The sequence below is a fragment of the Gekko japonicus genome, unplaced genomic scaffold (assembly GCF_001447785.1).
Source record: "Gekko japonicus isolate JY-2015 unplaced genomic scaffold, Gekko_japonicus_V1.1 scaffold1420, whole genome shotgun sequence".
NCBI classification, from domain to species: Eukaryota; Metazoa; Chordata; class Lepidosauria; order Squamata; family Gekkonidae; genus Gekko; species Gekko japonicus.
This window is the reverse complement of record NW_015162525.1, coordinates 384,212-405,728: the sequence shown is the minus strand read 5'-3', so window position 1 is coordinate 405,728 and position 21,517 is coordinate 384,212. Positions and strand designations below refer to the sequence as shown.

The 21,517-nt window shown below is 42.3% G+C and overlaps 1 protein-coding gene across 6 annotated transcripts; it reads left to right on the top strand.

The window, feature by feature from the left end:
* Nucleotides 1-20: 20 nt before the first annotated feature.
* Nucleotides 21-13,360, top strand: LOC107106164 (tRNA selenocysteine 1-associated protein 1-like). Of its 6 annotated transcripts, none has more exons than XM_015406277.1 (10): nucleotides 21-83; nucleotides 3,209-3,360; nucleotides 4,761-4,828; nucleotides 5,911-6,032; nucleotides 7,468-7,506; nucleotides 7,887-8,066; nucleotides 8,973-9,092; nucleotides 11,247-11,637; nucleotides 12,221-12,260; nucleotides 13,100-13,360. In XM_015406277.1, exons 3-10 carry the CDS (start codon nucleotides 4,817-4,819, stop codon nucleotides 13,234-13,236), a joined length of 1,041 nt encoding a protein of 346 aa, XP_015261763.1. In that variant the 5' UTR covers nucleotides 21-83; nucleotides 3,209-3,360; nucleotides 4,761-4,816; the 3' UTR covers nucleotides 13,237-13,360. The 6 variants fall into 6 exon arrangements, with proteins under 6 accessions (XP_015261763.1, XP_015261762.1, XP_015261766.1 ...); XM_015406276.1 differs by having other exon boundaries at nucleotides 5,908-6,032; XM_015406280.1 differs by lacking the exon at nucleotides 5,911-6,032 and adding an exon at nucleotides 5,739-5,815.
* Nucleotides 13,361-21,517: the final 8,157 nt, after the last annotated feature.

Sequence of the window (21,517 nt, the reverse complement as noted above, 5' to 3'; positions counted from 1 at the left end):
GGGGGGGGGGGGGAGGAGGAGGAGAAGGAGCGCTGCGAGATCCGAACGGGCTCCCGATGGCGACGCTCGCGAACGCAGGAGACGTTAGTGACGGCGGGTTTGGCGGCGGCGGATGAGGAGAAAAGGGCTTTTCCTTCCCCATCAGGAGATTTGGGGGGTGGGTGGGAGGAGAATCCGTCGTTTTACCCCCTTCCCCCCCCCCCCCACAGAGTCTGTCTGCGGGGAAACCCCCCCCCCTCCTCCTCCATGCAGCGGGGAGGCCTTGGCGCGCGCCGAAGCCTCCTCTGTCTCCGGCGCCTCATCATGGCTGCGATCCTGCAGACAGTCGCCGGCCTGCCTCGGAGGGGAGGGGGGGGGGAGGGAGTCAAAAAGGTTGCGGGTTTTTAAGAAAGGGAAGCCCAGCCCGGAGTAGGATCCCAGGCCGTGTTAATCCCATTACGAAGAGCAGCCGGGATGACAGCAGCTTGCACGCTTAACGCGGTGTTATTTTTGGTTCATCTTCATAAAGGGATTTGCTGGGGTTTGTTTTTTTGAGGTTTTACTGTGGGCCAGAGGAGCTGCTTTATAGATAGGTAGAAGGAGCTAGCCTTTCTTTTATAATAATGTTTCTTTATTTTCAATTTTTAACAGTTCTAACATTTCAAACAGTGAACGATAAATCTCCCAATTACATTCACATCCTGTAAAGAGTTCCTGAGTATGTACAACGTTATTACATGTTCAAAGAATTACAGTACATTACTCATCATAATTCCGAATCTGTGTTTTCAGTATAGAGGTAACAGACTTGGCATAAGCTTAAGAGAAACATTAGGAAGCAATCTGAACTGGCCTTTCTAATGGCTTTGTCATAGGTTAGAACCGGGGGCCTTTTCCCCCTTCTTCTTCTGGGGGGAGCGCACTGGAACGGAGTTCTGGAACCTCTTCGACAGAATTCTTCGAAAAAATGTTTAATCGTTTATGAGTTTTCAGTATACAGATTGAAAACTTCATTTCCCTCTTGAGAGTTCTAGCACCTTCTTTTTTTAAAAAAAAAATCCGCAGTAACTCCGGATAGAACTATATTCTTAAACAGAGCTGTTTGGAAGCCTCAGTACAGTTTACTTCTGAATAAATAAATAAAGAGTAGGTTGAAGCTGTCATGTGAACCTATTGTTTAGGGGGATAAATCAAAGGTGTAATGGAATAAAAATGAAGGCAACTGATGATGCAAACAGGAAGTCAGAGGCATTGAAGAATTTCTATAAAATTGCTTTAGTCCATTTTAGATAAAGGTTAAACTTTTGTATGGAAATGGAAGGCTTGGAAAAGAGAAGGGGCTTTATATTAAACAGGTTTGCTTTCCCCCCCCCTCTCAAGTAAATATTTTTAGGTTCCACTTCCCTTTTGTCAATTTTTAAAAAATTTACCTTGGCTAACAGTATGGCATTTATTGTTAGTATATATTTATATGATGCCAACAGTGCTTTCAAGTCAGAACTGTTAATTTAGGTAACTCATTTAATCAGTATGCAGTTATAATTCTCTTATATTTTTTTAGCTGTTACTGAAAAAGAAAGTTAGTTTAGGATTGTTGCTACAATTTTATCTACTAAACTGAAAGATTTTATCAGCAGCATGAACTGTATCCCTGAAGTGGGTTATCTGAATGAATCATGAATCGTGTAAAGTAGTCTGCTTCAAAAAATTCTGTGGAAGTAATTACTATTCGTAAAGGCTAATACAGTTTCAAGTGATTCCACCACCTGTGTAATGGAAGGGTCCAGTGCTCAAGAGTAAAACAAATACTTTGCATGTACAAGGCCATAAATTCATTCTCTGGGATCTACAGTTAAAGATTCTCAGGTAGAAGTACTGGAAGTAACATATGGTAGTAGTTATATGTCTATATCCTGCTTGAAAGTTCAGATCAGCTTGCATATAGCTCCTAATTTATACCCATGGCTCCACTAATGCTAGAGTTTTGGATGATCTCTCAGATCAAATTACAAAGATCAGTATACATTGGCAGTGGGTAGAGATGTGAAGACCCAAAAAAAAGAGAGGCTGTGGATTTTTTCAGGCCTTTACATTTCTCAGCTGGTGGCTGATTTCGGTCTGGTGTGGTTTGCTTTTTAAAAAATGCATCTTGTTCATTAATGAGGTTTTTATTTATAAAACAACGCTTCTTATTCAGATGCTCTTAAGCCATAACTAATATGTTAGTGCAGTCTTCTGTAATAAGAACATAAGAAATACTTTGAATAAGTATTATACTTTGAATAAGTATAAGTTATAAATAAGTAGTACAGTTATAAATAATTTATAAATAAGTAGTACAGGTTCTACTTATTTATATTTATAATTTGAATTTATAAACCACCTTCCCGAGTACACAGGGTTCAGGACAGTGGACAATGAAGAGTAAAAAATTCATAAATAACAAAACAGCTTAAATAGTACAGAGGTAATAAATAGATAAAACAGTCTCAGTGCAACATTACAATTGTGTCTCTGCACCATGGAGAGGTAGAGAAGCAGGCAAATGAGAAGAGAAGGGGAGTTCCAGTGAGGTGGTACCCATCACTGTCCTCAATCAAAAGCCTGGCCAATCAAAAGCTAGGCCTTGCGAGCCCTGAGGGTGATGTTCTGAGGAACCCCAGCAACCAGACGGTGCTAGGTGCTCCACCACAAACTGAACAGTGATGGTCTGCAATCTTCTGCCTGTCCTTGCTATAAAGAACTACAGGAAAATGTGGTTACTTGCCCATTAGTCTTCACAGTAGGGCAACTACCTAAACACAGTATTTAAAAGAAGGGACTTAGTTTATTGAGTGTCTTATGTTACAGTAAAAAGGTAAAGGTTTCCCTTGCTTAAAAGCTAGTCGAATCTGACTCTAGGGGACAGTGCTCATCTCCGTTTCAAAGCAGAAAAGCCAGCACTGTCCAAAGACATTTCCGTGGTCATGTGGCCGGCATGACTAAGCACCAAGGCGCACGGAACACTGTAACCTTCCCACCGAAGCAGTACCTATTTATCTACTTGCAATTTCTTACTTTCGAACTGCTAGGTTGGCAGGAGCTGGGGCCAGAGATGGGAGTACACAAGCACTTATTACCAGTAACCAAATAGCAGTTTCCTCCCCCCACCAAAATACAGTATAAGTTGTACTGTTATAAATGATGATTTGTTTGCCTCTGATTTGCATTTCATTTGTTTGTGTTACAGTGAAAACAGGTCATTAAACAATCTTGGAGGAAAAAGTATCAAAAATCCTTTTGAGTAAATGAGTTATAATACCTGTAGCCGTTAATATACTGGACCACATCTTGTTCTGGTACTCATCACCTTCTGGCAGTTTTTGTAATGCACAGTGACTGGTAAGTTGCATAAACGGCAAAAAGTGAAATTATTCAATCTGAAGACATAGCTGCTGAAGAAGTCTTTTTTAAAAAAATGATTATGTGTCTGGCAGTATCTTGAAAATGGAGCATTGCACTAGCACCACTAACGTATATTTTACCAGAGCTAATAAAAATGTCTGGCTGTCTGTACTCTAGAAACAAAACCACCACCATGTTGGTTTATCATAATGGTCTCTGGGATGGTGGTAACAGCTTGCTTTACTGCATTGGCGTGATAATACAGCAGCTTATGGTTCCATCTGCAACTCCACCAAGCTTTTTGTTGTTGTTGAAGTCTTGGTATACTGTTAGAGACCTGCAGAATGATTGCATTATACTGTGTTTTTTTAGTAACTAAAGAAAATACAGTTGTTGGTTCTCTTACAGAACAACTTTATTTCTTCATCGTTTGCCATTATTTCTTGACAGTTGGCTAAACTGAAGAAACTGGGTTATCAAAGTAGATGCCTAACTAGATGAAAATGGCTTAGCGGAGTCATTTTTATCTTGCTTTTCAATAATGCAGTCTCTATTGTTTATGCAGATGACGTATGGGTTATTATGTAAGATGAGCCAAAATAATACTGAATTGCTGGCAAGACTGTTGTACAATAGAAGCATTGCCATAAGTATGCATGGCTGTGTTTGCTAATAAATGGAAATGCCCATCTGTAGCGGGGGGAATCAGCTCTGGCCATGCCAGGTGGTGCCATGGGTATTACCATTCTGGCAGTAGCAATGCCTGTTCCTGCTTCATACCTACATACGAACGCCTTTCTAGAGATGAATCATTAGAAATCAGACGAAATATCCCATCATCAAAAGAGAACCTGGGAAAGGTGGCATGATGACATTGTCAGAGCTAAGCAATTTCTTGTGCAGTACAGAAAACTCAACAATGGGAGAAAATGTGGGGCCATTCTAATGTACCAGTATGTGGTTCTGACAAAGTGTGGCATAACAAGAGCCAGCCCAATGCAGTGGTTAAGAGTGTCAAGCCAGGATCTCAGAGACTGAGGTTCAGGTCCCCACTGAACCACAGAAGCTCACTGAAGTGACCTTTGGCCAGTCACACACTCTCAGCCTAACCTACCTTACAGGAGTGTTTTTGTGGGTAGAATGGAGGCGAGAAGGATTATATAAGCTGCTTGGTCACTATTGGGGAGAAAGCTAGAGTATAAATGAAGTAAACAATGAGCTGCCAAAGACAGACTCTTGCAAATTGTAAGCAAAGCTTTTGCATGAGGTGTCTCTAGCTTGTTTAAGAGCCAGATCTGTAGGTTAAACTTAAAGTATTGAAGTTATGTATATGTGTCTGTCTTTTCATGGAAACATATATATTTTTTCCCTCTTTTCTCCCCCCCCCCAAAAAAAAGAGTACTAGAAAGGAAAGCTGCTGGGGTTACGTTTCCTGTGAAGATATCTTTTAACAATGGCTAGCCAGGTAAGATCATTTGGTGAGAATGAGCCCCACTGTCTTAACTCCTGGGGAGGAGGGACATAACCAGGCCCGAGCTGTTGGTAAATGTCAGGCTTACAACCGTGTATGGGTGTGGGGTGAGGGTTGCCCTACGCTTTCCCAGATACATTTCTGACAAGTCTTCTCTCCCCTGCTGTGGAAATCTTAAAGTAAAGCAGCTTGTTGTGGGAAGGCTGATGAGGCATTGCTTCCCGCACTGTTTAAGAGTGAGTTCTTGTGGTGGGACTCTTCCTTTAACACTCACTATTTAGGGTACTACACGGTGCACTAGAAGTGAAATGCCACTATCCATGTAAGTAATGAAAATGTTGTTTCTGTATCCCTAAGGTGAGGGATATTACTTGAGTTCCCTTGGCTACTGCCTCGGCTACTGCCTCCTTACCTCCCTTGCCTCTGCTGGTTTCATCTTTCTTCCTTTTTGAATGCAACATTTTTGTTGCATGTTGCTCTCATGAAAATTGGACAGGAATTCCCCATGGCTCTGTCCTGCCCCTGGTAGTTACCCTGAGGTAATGATTTGCATCTCGCAGTGTGGACAGTCTTCTTGGAGAAGAAGGGCTCCTTGCAAGGAGGAGGCCAGGGCCTCATCTGGGTAAAAAAAAAGTGCTCTGGCACTGCCTCTCATTGATAAGGGGGCCTCTTTGTGCTATAGTGTCTCTGAGCGAGTCTCAGGACACTCAAGCAGGGCCCTGTTGTAAAGCAACTCATAAACTACGAAGCTTGGTCAGCCTCTAATGGTTAACTTTTTTTAAATTAAGGAAACCGAGGGAGTCAAAACGTTGGCGTGAAAAGCAGTCACTCCCTTTAGCCAGCTTGACAAAGTCAGGGGAATATGGCTTTTCATACAATCCTTTGGCTCTGTTATTTTTGCCAGGCATTTTCCCCAGAGGCTGCTTTCCCTCATGGGAGGCGGAGGGAGAGATGGGACCCCAGGCTTCTGTCAAGGGAAAGGTGAATATGGGGAAATCACCAAGGTGGTGATCGGGAGAGGGAGGGAGGCATTTAATTGTGATGAAATACTGTATAACTGTTTTTCATTCTAGCAGGATACAGTGGGAAAGGCCAAAAAAGAAAGCCTGCCTCTGTGGTGGAGATCCCCCCACAAAAAACGGAAGAAAAAGAGTAAAGCAAGAGCAGGAAGACCAGATTTTACTAGTATTCCAAGCAGGTGAAGAAACCTTGAAAAACTGACAAGAAAAAAGCTGGCTCTTGTCCATATAATAATCTCTAAATCAAATAGTGAAAAGCTAATCAAAACCAACACATTTGGGTTACTCTGAAAAATCCTTTTTGTAAAGTTCTATGAATAGAATAAGTAGCTAAATTTAAAATATAAGTCTTGACAGAGCTGCTGAATATATTTAGTAGCTTTCCAAAGCTCAGTTGATATGAATGTTATCTAAAATAATCAGGCAAGAGGCTTCAATAGAGAATGGCTCCTGGACTGTTGGAAGAATACTGTACTCCACACGAAGAAGGATGCATCTGATGGTAGCCATCCAGAACTTACAAGCGTTCTATCCTCTTGGGTTGATCACTGCTTCCCAGAAGGTTTTCTGATTATGCCTTCCTCTGTGTCAATATGTGCTCTGAACTGTTAATCTTTAAGATGTTTAAGGTTTTCCCATGTACAGTGTCATATCTACTTCACCTTGGAGGACATACACTGAAAAAAAAATAGCCATGCCAGAGTCTAGGAAGTGAAGAAACATACTTCAGCAACAGAAAACATTTACAGTTGCTTACACAGCTGGGATCAATATTGGGTTTCCAGTTTCACTGGTGTTCACATGTTATATTTCCCTCCAGCTTTCAATTCCCCAATCAGTTTGATTTTTAATATTTCCACAAAATAAAGCGCAATCTTGTCTGTGATTAGAGCAAAGCTAGCTATAAGAAAATAGTTATTTTAATTTGTTTCTATTCTTAAATTATTCATCATTATGATTTCAAGAAGCTTTTAACTACTGAAATATATGAACAGAATGTTCGTGCTAACATTATTCACATTATTTTAATAGTCACTGATAATAAAGGTTACTAATAATGAGCTGCTTTTTAAGAAAAAGTATTCCTTCTCCTTTGCTCAAAGCAACTTAACATTACAATATTTTGGAGAGTTGATTTTTAAATCAGATGTGTAATTGTTTGTTTATTGATACTTCTGTTAAATTCCATCTCCTATTCTTGCTTCTATTTCAGAAAAAAAATTATTGGAAAATAGAGATGGATTCTAAGGCTGGGTGCAACAAAGTCATAGAAGTTGGGTCTACAACATATCAGCCTTCTGCACTCATAGCTCACCTTGCAGTGTGCTGAGAGCTAGGGTGAACAGGTTGCATTGTACCAAAGATGCCTGTTAACTAGAGTCCTCTAAATTATTCAAACAACACCCTAATGGAGGAAATAGCAAACAGCTAGAACTGTTAGCTGATTTGGGAAAAAAACAACTTCTATAATGTTATGGGTTCTCCCCAACTTCTAATTTTATGGGTTCTCCCCCTCATGTTATGTTTATGGTGGTCATGATTTTTAGTTGGTAGCAAAGCCATGCTTTGATAACTGATAGTAAAGAAAAAATGTTGCACATTGTTTCTTTGCAGATTGCTGTCAGGAATCACAGAGAAAGCACAGATAACAAAGTGAGTTTGGTGACTACTTAAGCTTAGACTAACTTTGTTCAGTGTCATTCAATAAGACTAAACAGATTAAACAGCATTTATGGCTTGGATAATCGGTAACAGTAGCTTGTACTGAGGCAGTGGCCCTCTTATGATTTGGTCCAGAGTAGATTTTCAGAACAAGTGGTGTCAGGATTGTGGCTCAAACATGATCAAAGACAGTGTTTTCTTCTGTGCATGGTGCCAGTGAATGCACCATGGACAAGGACAAACAAGTATTGGCTGGATGAAACCTAGGTAGGTATTTGAGTGGTTGACTATGGAAGGTAACTAGTGGATGCAGGGCCCAGAGGGTTATATAACAGCAAGACTGATGTGTGTATTTTTCCCCTTCCTTCTAGGCCAGAATTTCCTAGACAAGAATTTGTTAGGGCGACGGAATTTTCCAGGCCAGAATTTGCAATATTTGTAGGGGAGATAACTCCTGAAGTGGATGATTTCTTGCTCTTTGACTACTTTTTCAAGAGGTATCCATCCTGTGTAGACTGTAAAGTGGCCACAGATCTGCTAGGGTACTCCAGGTAATCATTGCAAATTTGAAATATTGGTGCCTAGAACTTTTTTACAACTGCTTACAACTGTATAAAGGAGCCCACTTTTGTTTTTGGGAACTCGAGTAAGGTACTGATTTTTATAAGTCACTTAATAGTGCCATCCTAAGGATACTTTCCTGGGAGTAAGCCCCATTGAATACACTTGAGTAGGATACTGAGTAGGCCTGTTTAGGATTGCTGTCTTGATGACCTGGTCCCAAGTGTGCCAGTGAGCAGAAGCATACATACCCACTGTTTCAAGGAAGCATTGTGAAAGATAATGATCAGTGTTCAGATACTGTTTGTTAGGGCTGAGGTATTAGTCACGGTAGGCTTGCCTTGCATTTTTGCAGTCCTCGGTGTGACTTCAAAGGAAAGATGGAACTGTAGAGCTGAAACATGTTCACATTATGGAACAGATTTTTGGGCTGTTTTTGGTAGTAGACACTAAAGATCCTGCAGTGGACAAATTGAATTTAATGTTGAAAGGAAGGCATGCCAACCGCCACTAAATTCAAGAAGAGGCGTAAAATAGAAGAGGCACAGTTTTAGTATATTAGGGCACAGTTGCGCTTCAGTGGATGTTTACCAATGTGGCACTGGCAAGTGTTCAGAGTGTCACCTTCTCTAGTACTGGTATCGGTAGGCAACAAAATCCACTGTGGAAAATACAGTAATTTAGAGGGTCAGTATTTCAATAGCTCATGATGGTATAGGTTTTGAGGAGTAAATCTGAATATGACCTCCCAGTTCTTTTTACTGTTCAGATGTTTGTTTAAAAGGCAAGAAAACAAGTGGTAAGCTTGATCTGCCAGCATACTAAACTGGATGGTAAGTCAATGTATTATTTTTTTTTTGTGCTGATTTTAACTAAATTGTTTGTTGATGGTCTAGGGGTTATGGCTTTGTCAGGTTTTCTGATGAAGGTGATATGATGAGAGCCCTGCAAGATTGTCAGAATGCACCTGGTCTAGGTGGGAAACGAATCCGGTTGACTTTAGGAATTTCTAAAAGGTAATAAACCATAAACTGCCCATAAATGTTAAGATCTTCCAGTTTGTGTTAGGTTACTTATGTTTGTCCTGCTGCCACTTCTAAAACTTTAAATGTCACTAGCAAAGGATGATGATGGTACTTGAATTTCCTCACTTTGGTATTTGTTGATCTACTGGAGCCTCACACCTAAAATTGATCTCTGTGTGTCTGATTCTTGTATCTGACCTTTTCACCCCCTTTCGTTTTTGGTGGCACTGTCTGATAGTAACTCATTCACTATCTAAGAAGCAAGTTTTGTACCTATGGACAAATCACAGACCCTCCTTTTTTTGTATTGTGGATATGGTTATCCATTTTGGTTTTTCTTCCTCTTTGTATTGTTGTACTAAGGTCCACAAAAACCAGAAAACAAATACTGTAATCTCTCACATTCCTGTGGGCTGTTTTAAATTTGTAGTCTGTCTCTGATCAGCAAAGCAAAGACAGTTGGTTCAGTTGACTGAGCATCTTTTGGAGAATGTGGCAAATAGATATCCTGAACAAGCTCTCCTGTTTCTATACCTGTGTCTTTACAGCAATGATAAAATCTTCTGCCTGTAATAGTCTTTGTTTATGAACAGACGTATCCAGGTCGTTTTTGAGTACTGCAACATCCCTGTGTTTCGTATTCCTTTCGTATGCAGTTGTATAAAGCAAGTCATATTTAACTCTTCAGGAGCATATTTTTCATTTATGTTCCTGCCTGTGTTGATTAAGTCTTTATAAGTTGTACATCCAATCAGAAGCTGTTGATTTTTGTCTGAATAGCTTTATTATTGTTGTTGTTTTAAATTAAAATATGGATACAGAAAAACAAGGGAAAGGGGGAGATATTATAATAATATATAACTTATAACATCAGAGTAAATATAGAGCATTTAACATACACATTTAAAATACATAGTATTAGGAAGGTTTTTACATACTGTATAGATTTATTATTAAAGCCTAGCCTTTATTACCGTTAGTTACTATTAATATTAAATTTTAGGAAGGTTTTTACATACTGTATAGATTTATTATTAAAGCCTAGCCTTTATTACCGTTAGTTACTATTAATATTAAATTTTAGACATTGATTATTACATTATATGTTCCATTACATCTTAATACCACTATGGTTGTCATAAACTATAATTTAAAAAGTGTATTTTAAGAGCATGTCTAAAAAGGATAACAATAAACAAGGTTCATATATACGTCAAAAACTATTTTTATGGGCTTGAATACAGCATTTCAGAGAACACTTATATTTATACCATTGTACTACTATCTATAACAAAATTATATTAGTGCAATTATATTAGTGCCTAAGCTATCGTTATAATGATGAAAAAATAAAAATAATTATAGTAACTTTAATACAAGTCACTCATTTTTCATCTTATAATAAGCATAGTAATTTCCCCTTTTTTCAAATTTTCTGACTGGTCTTTTATATAGTTTGTTAATTTGGCCATGATCACATATTCTGCCATTTTATCTCACCAGTGTTCAAGAAACTGTCAAATTTTTATGCTTGCCCTCTCCAAAAAGAGTTCAAGGCAGTATATGTGGTTCTTGCCACCATTTTCCCCCATAGCAACATTGGTTAGCTAGAGAGAGACTGACTGGTCCAAGGGTATCTTGTAAGTTTCCTAGTTAAGGGAGGACTTGAACCCAGATCTCTCACACCCTAGCTGATACTATAACTTAATCCGAATGGCCACAACTCAGCACAGATAATTTCCATGTTACATATAGAAAAAAAGGGTGTTGCTTCTTCAAAGATAGTCATGAAGTGCTAGATAAGAGTTTCCCCATGTCTCCTTTCATGAATAGAGAACCCTGGGTCACAGTGTGTTTGCTTCGGAGAAGACAGAAGCACCTGGAGTCTTTCATTTCTGCCCTTCTCTACAGCACAATCTGTGATGTTTGAAACTGGCTACTAAGTCAAGTGAGAGCTTGCAAATCCACTTCTGAGTAGCAGTTAATCATAAACATGGATGTTTCTCATAACACAGTGGTGACGAACCTTTAAAAAAAAAAAAAATTCTGGATGCTAAGTCTGTAGCTGTCTTGCTTAGTGACCTTAGTGGTCTTATCTCCTACTTTCAGGAAATTCTAACTTCCCTTTTCCATCCTGTGTTTCAGATTGAAAACAGAATTTCAGCGGTACCAGCCGTATAGCTATAATGACTATTACCAAGACTATCAGAACTACTATCGGCAGTATAATTATGATAGAAATGAACGCTTTGATCGCTATGAACGCTTTGACCGTTTCGAACGAGGGAACCGTTTTGGTGAACGTTTTCCAGACCGCTACCCTGAGCAGTTTAGTGAACGTTTTCCTGAACGTTATGCTGAGCGCTTTGGTCCCCGTTTTGGTGACCGCTATGGTGATTACCCAGAATATGGTGACTATCCTGAATATGGAGACTACGCCGATTATGGTGACTACAACTACAGTTATGCCGCTTATGAAAGGATGCAACAAACTGGAAATATGGGACAGCAATCTATGAATCCAGCTGTATTTCAGGTAATCACAAATTTAAAAACTGATTTTCAGGACTTAGGTAAGGAGGCTGGTTGTAGGTCTTAAAATATGACTGGTGGCTGGTTTTTAATGTTTGCATTAAAGCCTGTGCTAATGTTTTGAAGGGAGACACTGAAATGACAGGTAGAAACTCGAGATCCAAGTGCCCTGTCTAATTTCTAAATCATCATAATTGTGTAAGGTCCCTCCAGCCTGATCTTCTGAATGTTTGCTTTGGCCGGGAGGACAGGATAGAAATCTAATAATCAAGTCAGCATACATAGAATTACAGTCAAATAACTTAGTTACTGCTGTGAACTTCAGTTATGTAGCTGATCTCAGCAGATGTTGTTAAATTAACATTTAATGCAAGCAAGCCTTTTCAGGAGTAATATTTCTAAACTATTGGCCTCTGTGCATATTTTATTCTTAACAATAAGAGATTCCAGATGCAACTCAGTTTAGTTGAGTTAAATCATAAGACATATAACAACTCAAATGAAGAAGAGCCCATGGATCTAGACTTTCCTTTAAAAATTAGTAGGATTTTAAAAAAGAAAAATGACATGTTTTGTGCTTCTTTCAGGAGACTGCAATGGCTATGAATGATGATTTAATAACAGAAGGTAATTAAAAATATAGTGCTTCTGTGGCATTTGATGCTCAGTGTTGTTGCATTGGGGGCACCTCTTGAAAAATAGTGGTTTCTGTTGCTGCAAGATAGCCAGGCCAGTATTATATGGAGATTAACAAAGATAGACATATTAAAAATAAGATGAGGGTGTACAGCGTATGATCGCAGAATATGTATTAAACACAGTATACAAACTAACATCCATATATTGAAATACCGTTTTAGCTCAGTTGCTCCATCCATTTTCCTGGGCTCAGTGCACTATTTGTCCACTAATCTACAAGTTTCCACATGTAAGAGTCTGTATAAAAAATGGCCAGAAAACCATATTGTTAGCTCTCCTAGCAGATCTTGGCTCTTTTGAACTGCAGTTCAGTACACCCTAAGGACACCGACTTTTGGTACTTAGGTAGATTTTAGAGATAATTAATGATAGCACGGAGTACTATTGCTGTTTTTTAAAAAAGGTTCCTTGACAGGTTTTTTTGGTGTTCACCTAAATTGGTTGTGGCCAGTCTCAAGAAAAGCCTGTGTCTTCCTAGGGATAGCTAAAAAAAAAACACTTAAGAGACATTAAGAGGTAGAAGACAGAGCTGCTTTTTCCTTCAACAACAACAAAAAAACATAATTTGGGGTTTAGAGCGAGACCACTCTTCATTTTGAAAGTACAAAGGGATACTCTTGAGTATTTTAGCCTTTCTCCGTTTAAACTGTTGTACGTCGTTTCAAAAATATTTAATATTTGTTGAAAAATATAAAACTCAGCTCTTGGTCTTTCCTTTGTATAGCAGCTTCCTTAATAAGTATTTTGCTTACTCTTTGTTTGAACAGATCCACAGCTCCATGTAGATGTTCACAGAATGAACAGAGAATTTATGGTGAGAAGTGAAGAACTCTTTGACACACTTATGAGCTGTCATTGGCAGCCTTTGGATACAGTCACATCTGAGATCCCTACTGCTTTCTAAAAAGTGTCTTATGTTAACACCATAGCATGATCGTTACGAGGAAGGTGCTAAATTTACATTTTTGACATTACTTTAGATTCTAAGTTTTAAAGCACAGTGATGGATTTTTTTTGCTATGCTTTGATGGCCTTTGTAATTTTTGTTCATCACTCAGTATCTTGAAATCATGTAAATATTCTAGAAATGTAAAGAGTTTCAAAGTCTAAAACTAGACTTGTGTATGTAAATAATAAAACTTTGTTTCTGCAAACATGTCGGGATCTCTCTTCACCTTTCTCACAAAATATATGGTATTGTAGGTACTTACACAATCAGTTATCACATACATGATACAATCTTCAGTTTCCCCGGGTTTACACCATAGCAAATAGTATTCAAGAATCTCTTTATCTGTTTAAAATGGGGGATGATAGAAAGTGACCTGCACTAATAATCCTACAGAACACAGCATGACAAATGCACCACAACAAGTAGTGGAATTCCAGGGACTTAAAAGGGGGTATGTCATTTTCTTCCCTGCCACTAGTTCCTCTTTCTTGAAAGCACACAATAGTCTCTCTCCTTTCCTTCCCACCCACTAGCCAGCCTATGTGTATCTGCCCCCACCTAGCCCAGTTTTCCCTTCTTCCCTCACTTTGGCATCCTGTCCTGGAAAAGTCTGGTGCAACTGCAAGTACTGGCTGGGCCAGGGTATGTGGTACTGGCCTGACTGGGCCAATTTGCATGGTGTGTAACCTGCAAGGAATTTTTTTTGGGGGGGCACCACACTTTCCCCTATATCTCTTTCCCCAAACCATTTCTTTCCTCCTGGCAGTCCCTGTATCCTCACCTTTCACTGTTTCCTTTTCTCCTCCCTCACCACTTAATCACTGTACCAAAGTAGCTTTTGTGGGTTGGCTGCTGTTAAAACAATATCAAGCAGTCCCATCCTGGGACAGCCACGCAAGCTGAATGGTGGCGAATTGTCTGGTGGTTGCTGCTCGCCTGACCCCAGTGAGCCTTCTCAGAGGCCAAAAGACCTTTGGAAAGGGTCTTGCCCCTCCCCCACCCTTAACGAGCAAAAGGGGAAAGACTGCACCAAAAAATGGCCATACTGTTCTGGTTGCCTAGCGACCCCCAAATGGCCACTGGGAGGCTGTTCATTCCTTAAAGTTACTGGTGCTGTTTCCTTTTTGTTTTTTTCAGATTTTTCTACAAGCCTGGGACTTTTCTCAGGTTTGTAGAAAGGTCCCTCCTGTCTGCTCATGGTTCATATCTTTGGATTTAAGTATCCACAGATTAGGCTATCTTTGAGAATGAGATATATTGACAAGGAACTTGCTGCAAGGGAGCATCTCGTCCCACTGCCTTTGCTTCCTTCTGTCTTCCCCTTCTGTCAGTCTTCCCCCATCTCTCTCCTCCCCACCTCATTTATTACATTTATACCCTGCCCTACTGCAAAAAAAAATGGGCTCAGGGTGGCTCACAACCAGTGTTCCCTCTAAGCTGAGTTAGTGTGAGCTAGCTCACAGTTTTTTAGCCTCTGGCTCACACATTTTTGTCTCAGCTCAGGAAGGAGGGCTCCGGAGCAAACTAATTTATGTAGTAGCCAAATCACTTGCTCACAACCTTAATGCCAGTAGCTCACAAAGTCGAATTTTTGCTCAGAAGACTCCAAGGCTTAGAGGGAACTCTGCTCACAACATAAAATCAACAAGCAATAAAACAGTAAAACTATAAATAGCAACAGCAGATCAAACCAGACTTATGCCTTGACTGACTTTGGGGCTGCTGGGGCTGTCTTTGCTGTGACCGCTGCAGTGGCTGGGCTCCCAGGAGCCACTGCATTGGCAGCTTGAGCTCCCAGGAGTCAGCTTCTGGGCAGGTATGTTATCTCTGTGCATGCAGACCTTACTGTTTCGGGGGTGATTTAAACCCCCCCAAATGTATTTAAAGATTTCAGATTTTTGTCATAGTTTTGCAGCAATCAGGAATCAACAAGCTTTCAATGAAGTTTCAGTTTATTGTTCCAGTACAGGCAAGTCATCCATACACGTTCAGTGTCAGAACTAATTAAAAAAGCGGGGAAGGGTCAATTATACCTGGTTCAGAGCAGGGTCTCCTGATGGCTCAAAGCCAATCAGGGAAGAAGCCTTTGTGCGCCTAAAACTAACGGGTTTGCATTCCAAGGGAAAGCAGTGCAGCAGACACCAAGGTCAAACCACGATAAAAGGAATACTGAGAATCGAAACCAAACATACCAAACCTGAAAGAAGACACAAATCAACCACCTCCCCCTCCACCAGCCACAATGGCAGTATAACTGACAATTTTCTGCAAACCTGGGGGTCCTCTGGAGAAAACTCTGCCATTGTGGGTCTGCTCTGTGATGTCTACAGATTGGCCAACACTTGACTATTAGAATATACAAGTGGGGGTCTGTGATATCCACGGGGGATCCTTTTTGTTGTTCAGTCGCACAGTTGAGTCTGACTCTGCAACCCTATGGACCAGATCATGCCAGGCCCTCCTGTCTTCCGCCGTCCTCTGGAGTTGGCTCAATTTCATGTTCGTTGCATCTATGACACTGTCTAACCATCTCATCCTTTGCCGTCCCCGTCTTCTTTGACCTTCAATCTTTCCCAGCATCAGGGTCTTCTCCAGGGAGTGCTCCCTTCTCATTTGGTGGCCAAAGTATTTGAGCTTCAGTTTCATTATCTGGCCTTCCAGGGAACAGTCAGGGTTGATTTCTTTTAGGATTGACTGATTTGATCTTCTTGAGAGTCCCAAGAGTCTTCTCCAGCACCATAGTTCAAAAGAATCTATTCTTCGGCGCTCGGCCTTCCTTATAGTCCAACTCTCGCAGCCATACATGACTACTGGGAATACCATTGCTTTGTTGCTGGCTGCTGCAGATCCAGATCCCCATCCACGGGTTCGCTGAGGCTTTTGAACCAGCCAAACATCACTGGCAGCAAGTCAGCGCAGCTCTTGGTCTTCCCCGCTACGGCTTCCTGTACACCCCACCCCACATTGTTGCCGCTGTTGCTGGGCTTGGCACAGCTCAAAGCCTCTACGCCAAGCCCATAGCAGCCTCTACTCTCTTAGCACTGCTGCTGGGCCTGGTGTGGCTTCCCTCCCACTGCTGCCGCCGCCACCAAACCTCGTGAAGCTCACAGCTTCTGCTGCCAATCCTGCTGCAGCATCCTCTCGCTCTGCCCTCCATCACTGCGGCTGCTACCTCTGCTGCTCGTTCCGGTGTAGCCTGTATCTGCTGCCTGGCCCACTGCAGCTTGCACCCCATAAGTGCTGCCGCCGGACCCGGTGTGGCTTGTAGCTTCTGCTGCCAGGCCTGGTGCGGTTTATGCTGCTGTTGCTGCTGGGCCCAAGTTTACCTTGCAGCCTGTGCTGCTGGTCCCGCTTTGGCTCCCCCCCCCCCCAGCACTGCTTCCACCAGGTCCGCTCACCCCCACCGTTGCTGGGACTCTACTAGATCCTGGCCACCATCACTGCTGCCAAGGAGGAGGTAGATAGTTGTGTTGTCTATGCATGCACAGATGGAGCATTTGTGTTTTGGGGTGAATTTAACTCCCCCTGATGTGTTAAAAGATTTCAGATTTTTCTAAATACCTGGGGTTTTTTTCCCCCAAGTATGCCTGAAATTTTTTTAGCATTGGTGCAGCCTCGATCCACAAATATCTGCACACGGGGGCCACACGTCACTATTAGATACATACAGGGCTTTTTTTGCAGAAAAAGTCCAGCAGGAACTCATTGGCATAATAGGCCACACCCAGCAGCAGAAACTCATTAGCATATTAGGCCACACCCCTGACTGCACCACTCATTAGCATATTAGGCCGCATTCCCATGTTACCAGAAGTGTGGTCATCCAGCCACACCCACCTTTTGCTTCTTATTCTCTTTACCTTGTTTGTTGTCAAAACCCAGGGCTTTTTTGTAGCAGGAACTCCTTTGCATGTTAGGCCACACACCCCTAATGTAGCCAATTCTAATGAGTTCCTGCTGTTGGGTGTGGCCTATTATGCTAATGAGTTCCTGCTGGGTGTGGCCAACGGGAGCCAGCCGGAACTCCGTTCCTGTGCGTTCCTGCCCAAAAATAGCCCTGGATACATAGATGATTATGTCCTAGCTAACAGCCACATATGTATCATTTGTGCTATCAAATTCTTAATGGTTCCAAATTACTTTGGAATTTCTCTATTGTGGAGGAAGGTAGGATATGAAGTAAATAAAAGGGTCAAAGGCAAAAAATACACTGATTTCTAGTCTATTAGCAGAGGCAAGGATATTGATATCATATACCTGGAAATATAAAAAGGTACCTATCTTGCGAATGTGGCGCTCTGGACTGTGGAATCACTTTGTGTTAGGTGAGATTCTTGAATGATACTTTAATGTCTCAGTCAGAGAAACAACCAGAAGATTTCATAGCTGTATGGTACCCTGTAACAATATCTGAAGCAACATAAGGTTATTCCTAAAAACAAGTATTACAAAGACTTAACTTTTCTGAATTTTTGTGTAAAGAGTTAAACCTTTGTGTGACTATCCTGTGCTAATAGTCTATATGTCATGTGGAAATTGTAACATTGCTGAATACTGTGATAAGGATGTTCAAGTTCCTTTTATGTTTATTATGTTTTAAAAGTTTTGGTTGGATATATGCTGTTAATCCTAAAATAATAAAAACTATTTTTAAAAAAGTAAATAAAAGGGGAATAGTGTGGGGAGTGGGACACGGGGAAAGTGAGTGGCCCCTGATATGCAGTTATTGTGCCTGGTCAGCTGTGCTCTGCAGCTGAGCCATAGGTCTCCTAGGTGAAGACAGGAGAGCAGGTAAATATAGGTTCACTGGCAGGTGAGAAGGTAGCAGGAAAAGAGTAGAGGCTATGGTGGCTTTCTGGAAATAGTGGACGAGGGGGAAATGAGATAACCCCCCCCCCCACAAGTCCTTGTGGGTTGCCTGTTTGTACTTCATCATGGTTAATCTGTGTCCAAATCTGTATGTTTTAAACAATGGGATATAAGAAGAGCACTCACAGAATCCAAACTGGACTTCTACCATTATTGAAAAATATGAATGAATGAATGAATTTATTACAGCACATAGCCAGCAATTTATTGAAAAATACACTTATTTCCACCCTGAGGTAGGGCTCCAAAAGCACATCCCCAGATCCTATACAAATATAACACAAAAATCAGTAAAAATACACTGAAAATCTGTGAAGCCACCAATAAACCCCTTTCTTGGAGTTCCTGGAAAAGAGCAGCTACCCCACCCCACCCCACCCCACCCCACCCCATGTTGGAAAACAAAATGGAATGGATCAGCTGATCCTCTTTTGGGAAGGAACTGCATGCTGTAGGAAGGGGTGGGGGAGAAGAGGCAAGGGTGCTGCTTGCGCTGACTGCAAACCTCAGTTGAAGATGGAATGCTTGGTGGGAGTGAGCCCTATTAAACTTGCTTCTGAGTAAGACTGGATTACACAGGAGTTTACAGGTTAATGAAAAGCATTAAGGTCTGTTGCCTTCCCCCCCCCCTCAATTTGTTAGTTTTCACATAGTTTGTTGTTGTTGTTCAGTCGCACAGTCGAGTCCGACTCTTCGCGACCCCATGGACAAGATCTCGCCAGGCCCTCCTGTCTTCCGCCGTCCTCTGAAGTTGGCTCAATTTCATGTTCGTTGCATCAATGACACCGTCTAACCATCTCATCCTTTGCCATCCCCGTCTTCTTGACCTTAAGTCTTTCACATAGTAGAGTTAGTCTGGTTCAGCACACCCAAAAGGAGTCTTGGGGCACCTCAGTCCAGCAGTAATACATCCTTTTAGTGGTGGTGGTGGAACGTGCCATCAAGTTGCAGCTGAATTACGGTGACCCTGATGGGGTTTTCAAGGCAAGAGACGTTCAGAGGTGGTTTGCCATTGCCTGCCTCTGTGTAGAGGCCCGGGCTTCCTCGGTGATCTCCCATCCAAAAGTAACCAGGGCTGCCCCTGCGTAGTTTCCAAGATCTGATGAGATCAGGCTGATGAGATCCATCCAAATATCACAGACTGGGATGCTCAGCCTTTTAAGGTCCAAGCTCTCTGAAGCCAGTTTGGATGACCTTTGGCAAGCCATAGTTCTGTCAGAGCTGTTATCTCAAGGACAGTTCTCTCAGAGCTCTCTCAGCCCCACCTACCTCACAGGGTGTCTGTTGTGGGGAAGGGGAGGGGAAGGAGTTTGTAAGCCGCTCTGAGACTCAGAGTGAAGGGCGGGGTATAAATCTAATCTTTTCTTCTGAAGCATGTGTTTGCTATGCAGTAATATTTTGTTTATCCTAATAAACTGTGGGTTTTTAAAAAACTTTTCAGTGGACTAACCAAACTGTCTCCATTTTGTCTTGTGCCATAAACTGCCATCCCACCATCAGATTAATTCAGCTATATACGATGTTTCCAAATAAATCCTTACTCTGAAATAGCTTCTTACCAAAAACCTCTTTTTACCTAAGAGACACAAACCCAGATTCCAGTTCTGGATTTCAATAACATCAGTCGATTCCATTATTTGCTCATTTTTTGATGTGATACTCCCATCTTTTGCTGTCTCATGCAGACTGGTATGTTTGTCATACGTAAAGAATAAATTGATTCATATCTGACAAAAATCTTTGCAGTTTCAGGAACCGGTGGGAAGATTTTTCAGTCTCCCAGAACATTCTAGTGCTGATATAAAGGTCTTGTTCTTCAACAAAGGAACTGGAAGGAGAGACTGCAGTGTGAAAGTGATAAAAACTGATTGCCTACCCTGAGCATGTAATAAAGACAAGCGTTCTCTCACCACAGCTGTTAAATCAGCGTATATATTTGGGTCAGTATTTAATGCTATATGTGTGTCCTAGTTTTCTCCCTAGTAGAGACCTAAAGTATCTCACAGCAGGGCTATTTTTGGGCAGGAACACACAGGAACGGAGTTCCAGCTGGCTCCCGAGTTGGCCACGCCCAGCAGGAACTCATTAGCATAATAGGCCACACCCAACAGCAGGAACTCATTAGGATTGGCTACATTAGGGGTGTGTGGCCTAACATGCAAAGAAGTTCCTGCTACAAAAAAAGCTCTGGGTTTTGACGACAAAAAAGGTAAACAGAATAAAAAGCAAAAGGTTGGTGTGGCTGGATGACCACACTTCTGGTAACATGTGGGTGCGGCCTAATATGCTAATGAGTGGTGCTGTCAGGGGTGTGGCCCAATATTGTAATGCGTTTCTGCTAATGGGTGTGGCCTATTATGCTAATGAGTTCCTGCTGGGCTTTTTCTACAAAAAAAGCCCTGTCTCACAGTATCATATTCTTCCTACCTCACAAGAACCCTGTGTGGTCGTAGGTTAGGCTAAGAGCGTGTGACTGGCCCAAGGACAACCAGAAAGCTTCCATGGCAGGAATGGGGATTCCAATGTTGGTCTCCCAAACTCTAGTCCAACCCCAGGCAGGCAGGGGTGGGGAGAGGCAGGGAGGAAGCAACTTACCCTCCCTCTTCTCCTGCCTCCTCCTGGTTGAATGAGGGCCGGAAGCGGGGGGCAGGGCTTCATCCTGTGCCCCGCCCCCTGTACCTCACCCGGGGAACTGTGATCCCCCGGGATTCCGCCCCCCAAATGACCTCTGCTTAGAGGGAACATTGAATTGGCAGCCCCACCAGTAAAAAAAAGTGCCCCACAAGCCACACAATCCTGGCTAGGGGGGGCCAGTGTTCCCTCTAAGCTGAGTTAGTGTGAGCTAGCTCACGGTTTTTCAGCCTCGGGCTCACACCCTTTTGCCTTCGCTCAGGAAGGAAGGTTCCAGAGCCAACTCATCTATGCCGCAGCCAAATCCGCCCGGTCATAACTTCAACGCCAGTGAGCTCGCAAAGTAGACTTTTCCCTCGAGACGCCACAGCTTAGAGGGAGCCATTGCTGGGGGGGGGGGGAACCCCCGGCGTCCCCGCAAGGCCCCGCTTCCATTTTAAAAACACAGGGAGCTCGGCTTCTCTCGCTATCGCGAGATCCCGTCCGGCGGAGGGCGTCTGCTTTTTTTTTTTTGCGCGGCGCCCGCCCTCCTTTCCCGAAACTACATCTCCCATGAGCGGAGCGGAGCGCTGCGGGCGGGGGGGGGAGAGGGAAAGGTGACAAGGCGCGCGCGATGACCGGTCGCGGTTTAGTGATGCAAACCCGCGTTGGGCGGGCGCAGTGTGGTTGGGGGGAAGGAGGGAGGCTCGCGCGGGCTGGCTAGACGGCGACGGAAGAGCAGGCCGGAGGGGGG

Coding starts and splice junctions, on each gene's coding strand:
- LOC107106164 (XM_015406274.1), top strand. CDS start 5,786: ATGGGACCCCAGGCTTCTGTCAAGGGAAAG. Junction 6,033..7,467: donor TTTACTAGTATTCCAAGCAG/GTGAAGAAACCT, acceptor GTTTCTTTGCAG/ATTGCTGTCAGGAATCACAG. Junction 12,261..13,099: donor TGATGATTTAATAACAGAAG/GTAATTAAAAAT, acceptor TTGTTTGAACAG/ATCCACAGCTCCATGTAGAT.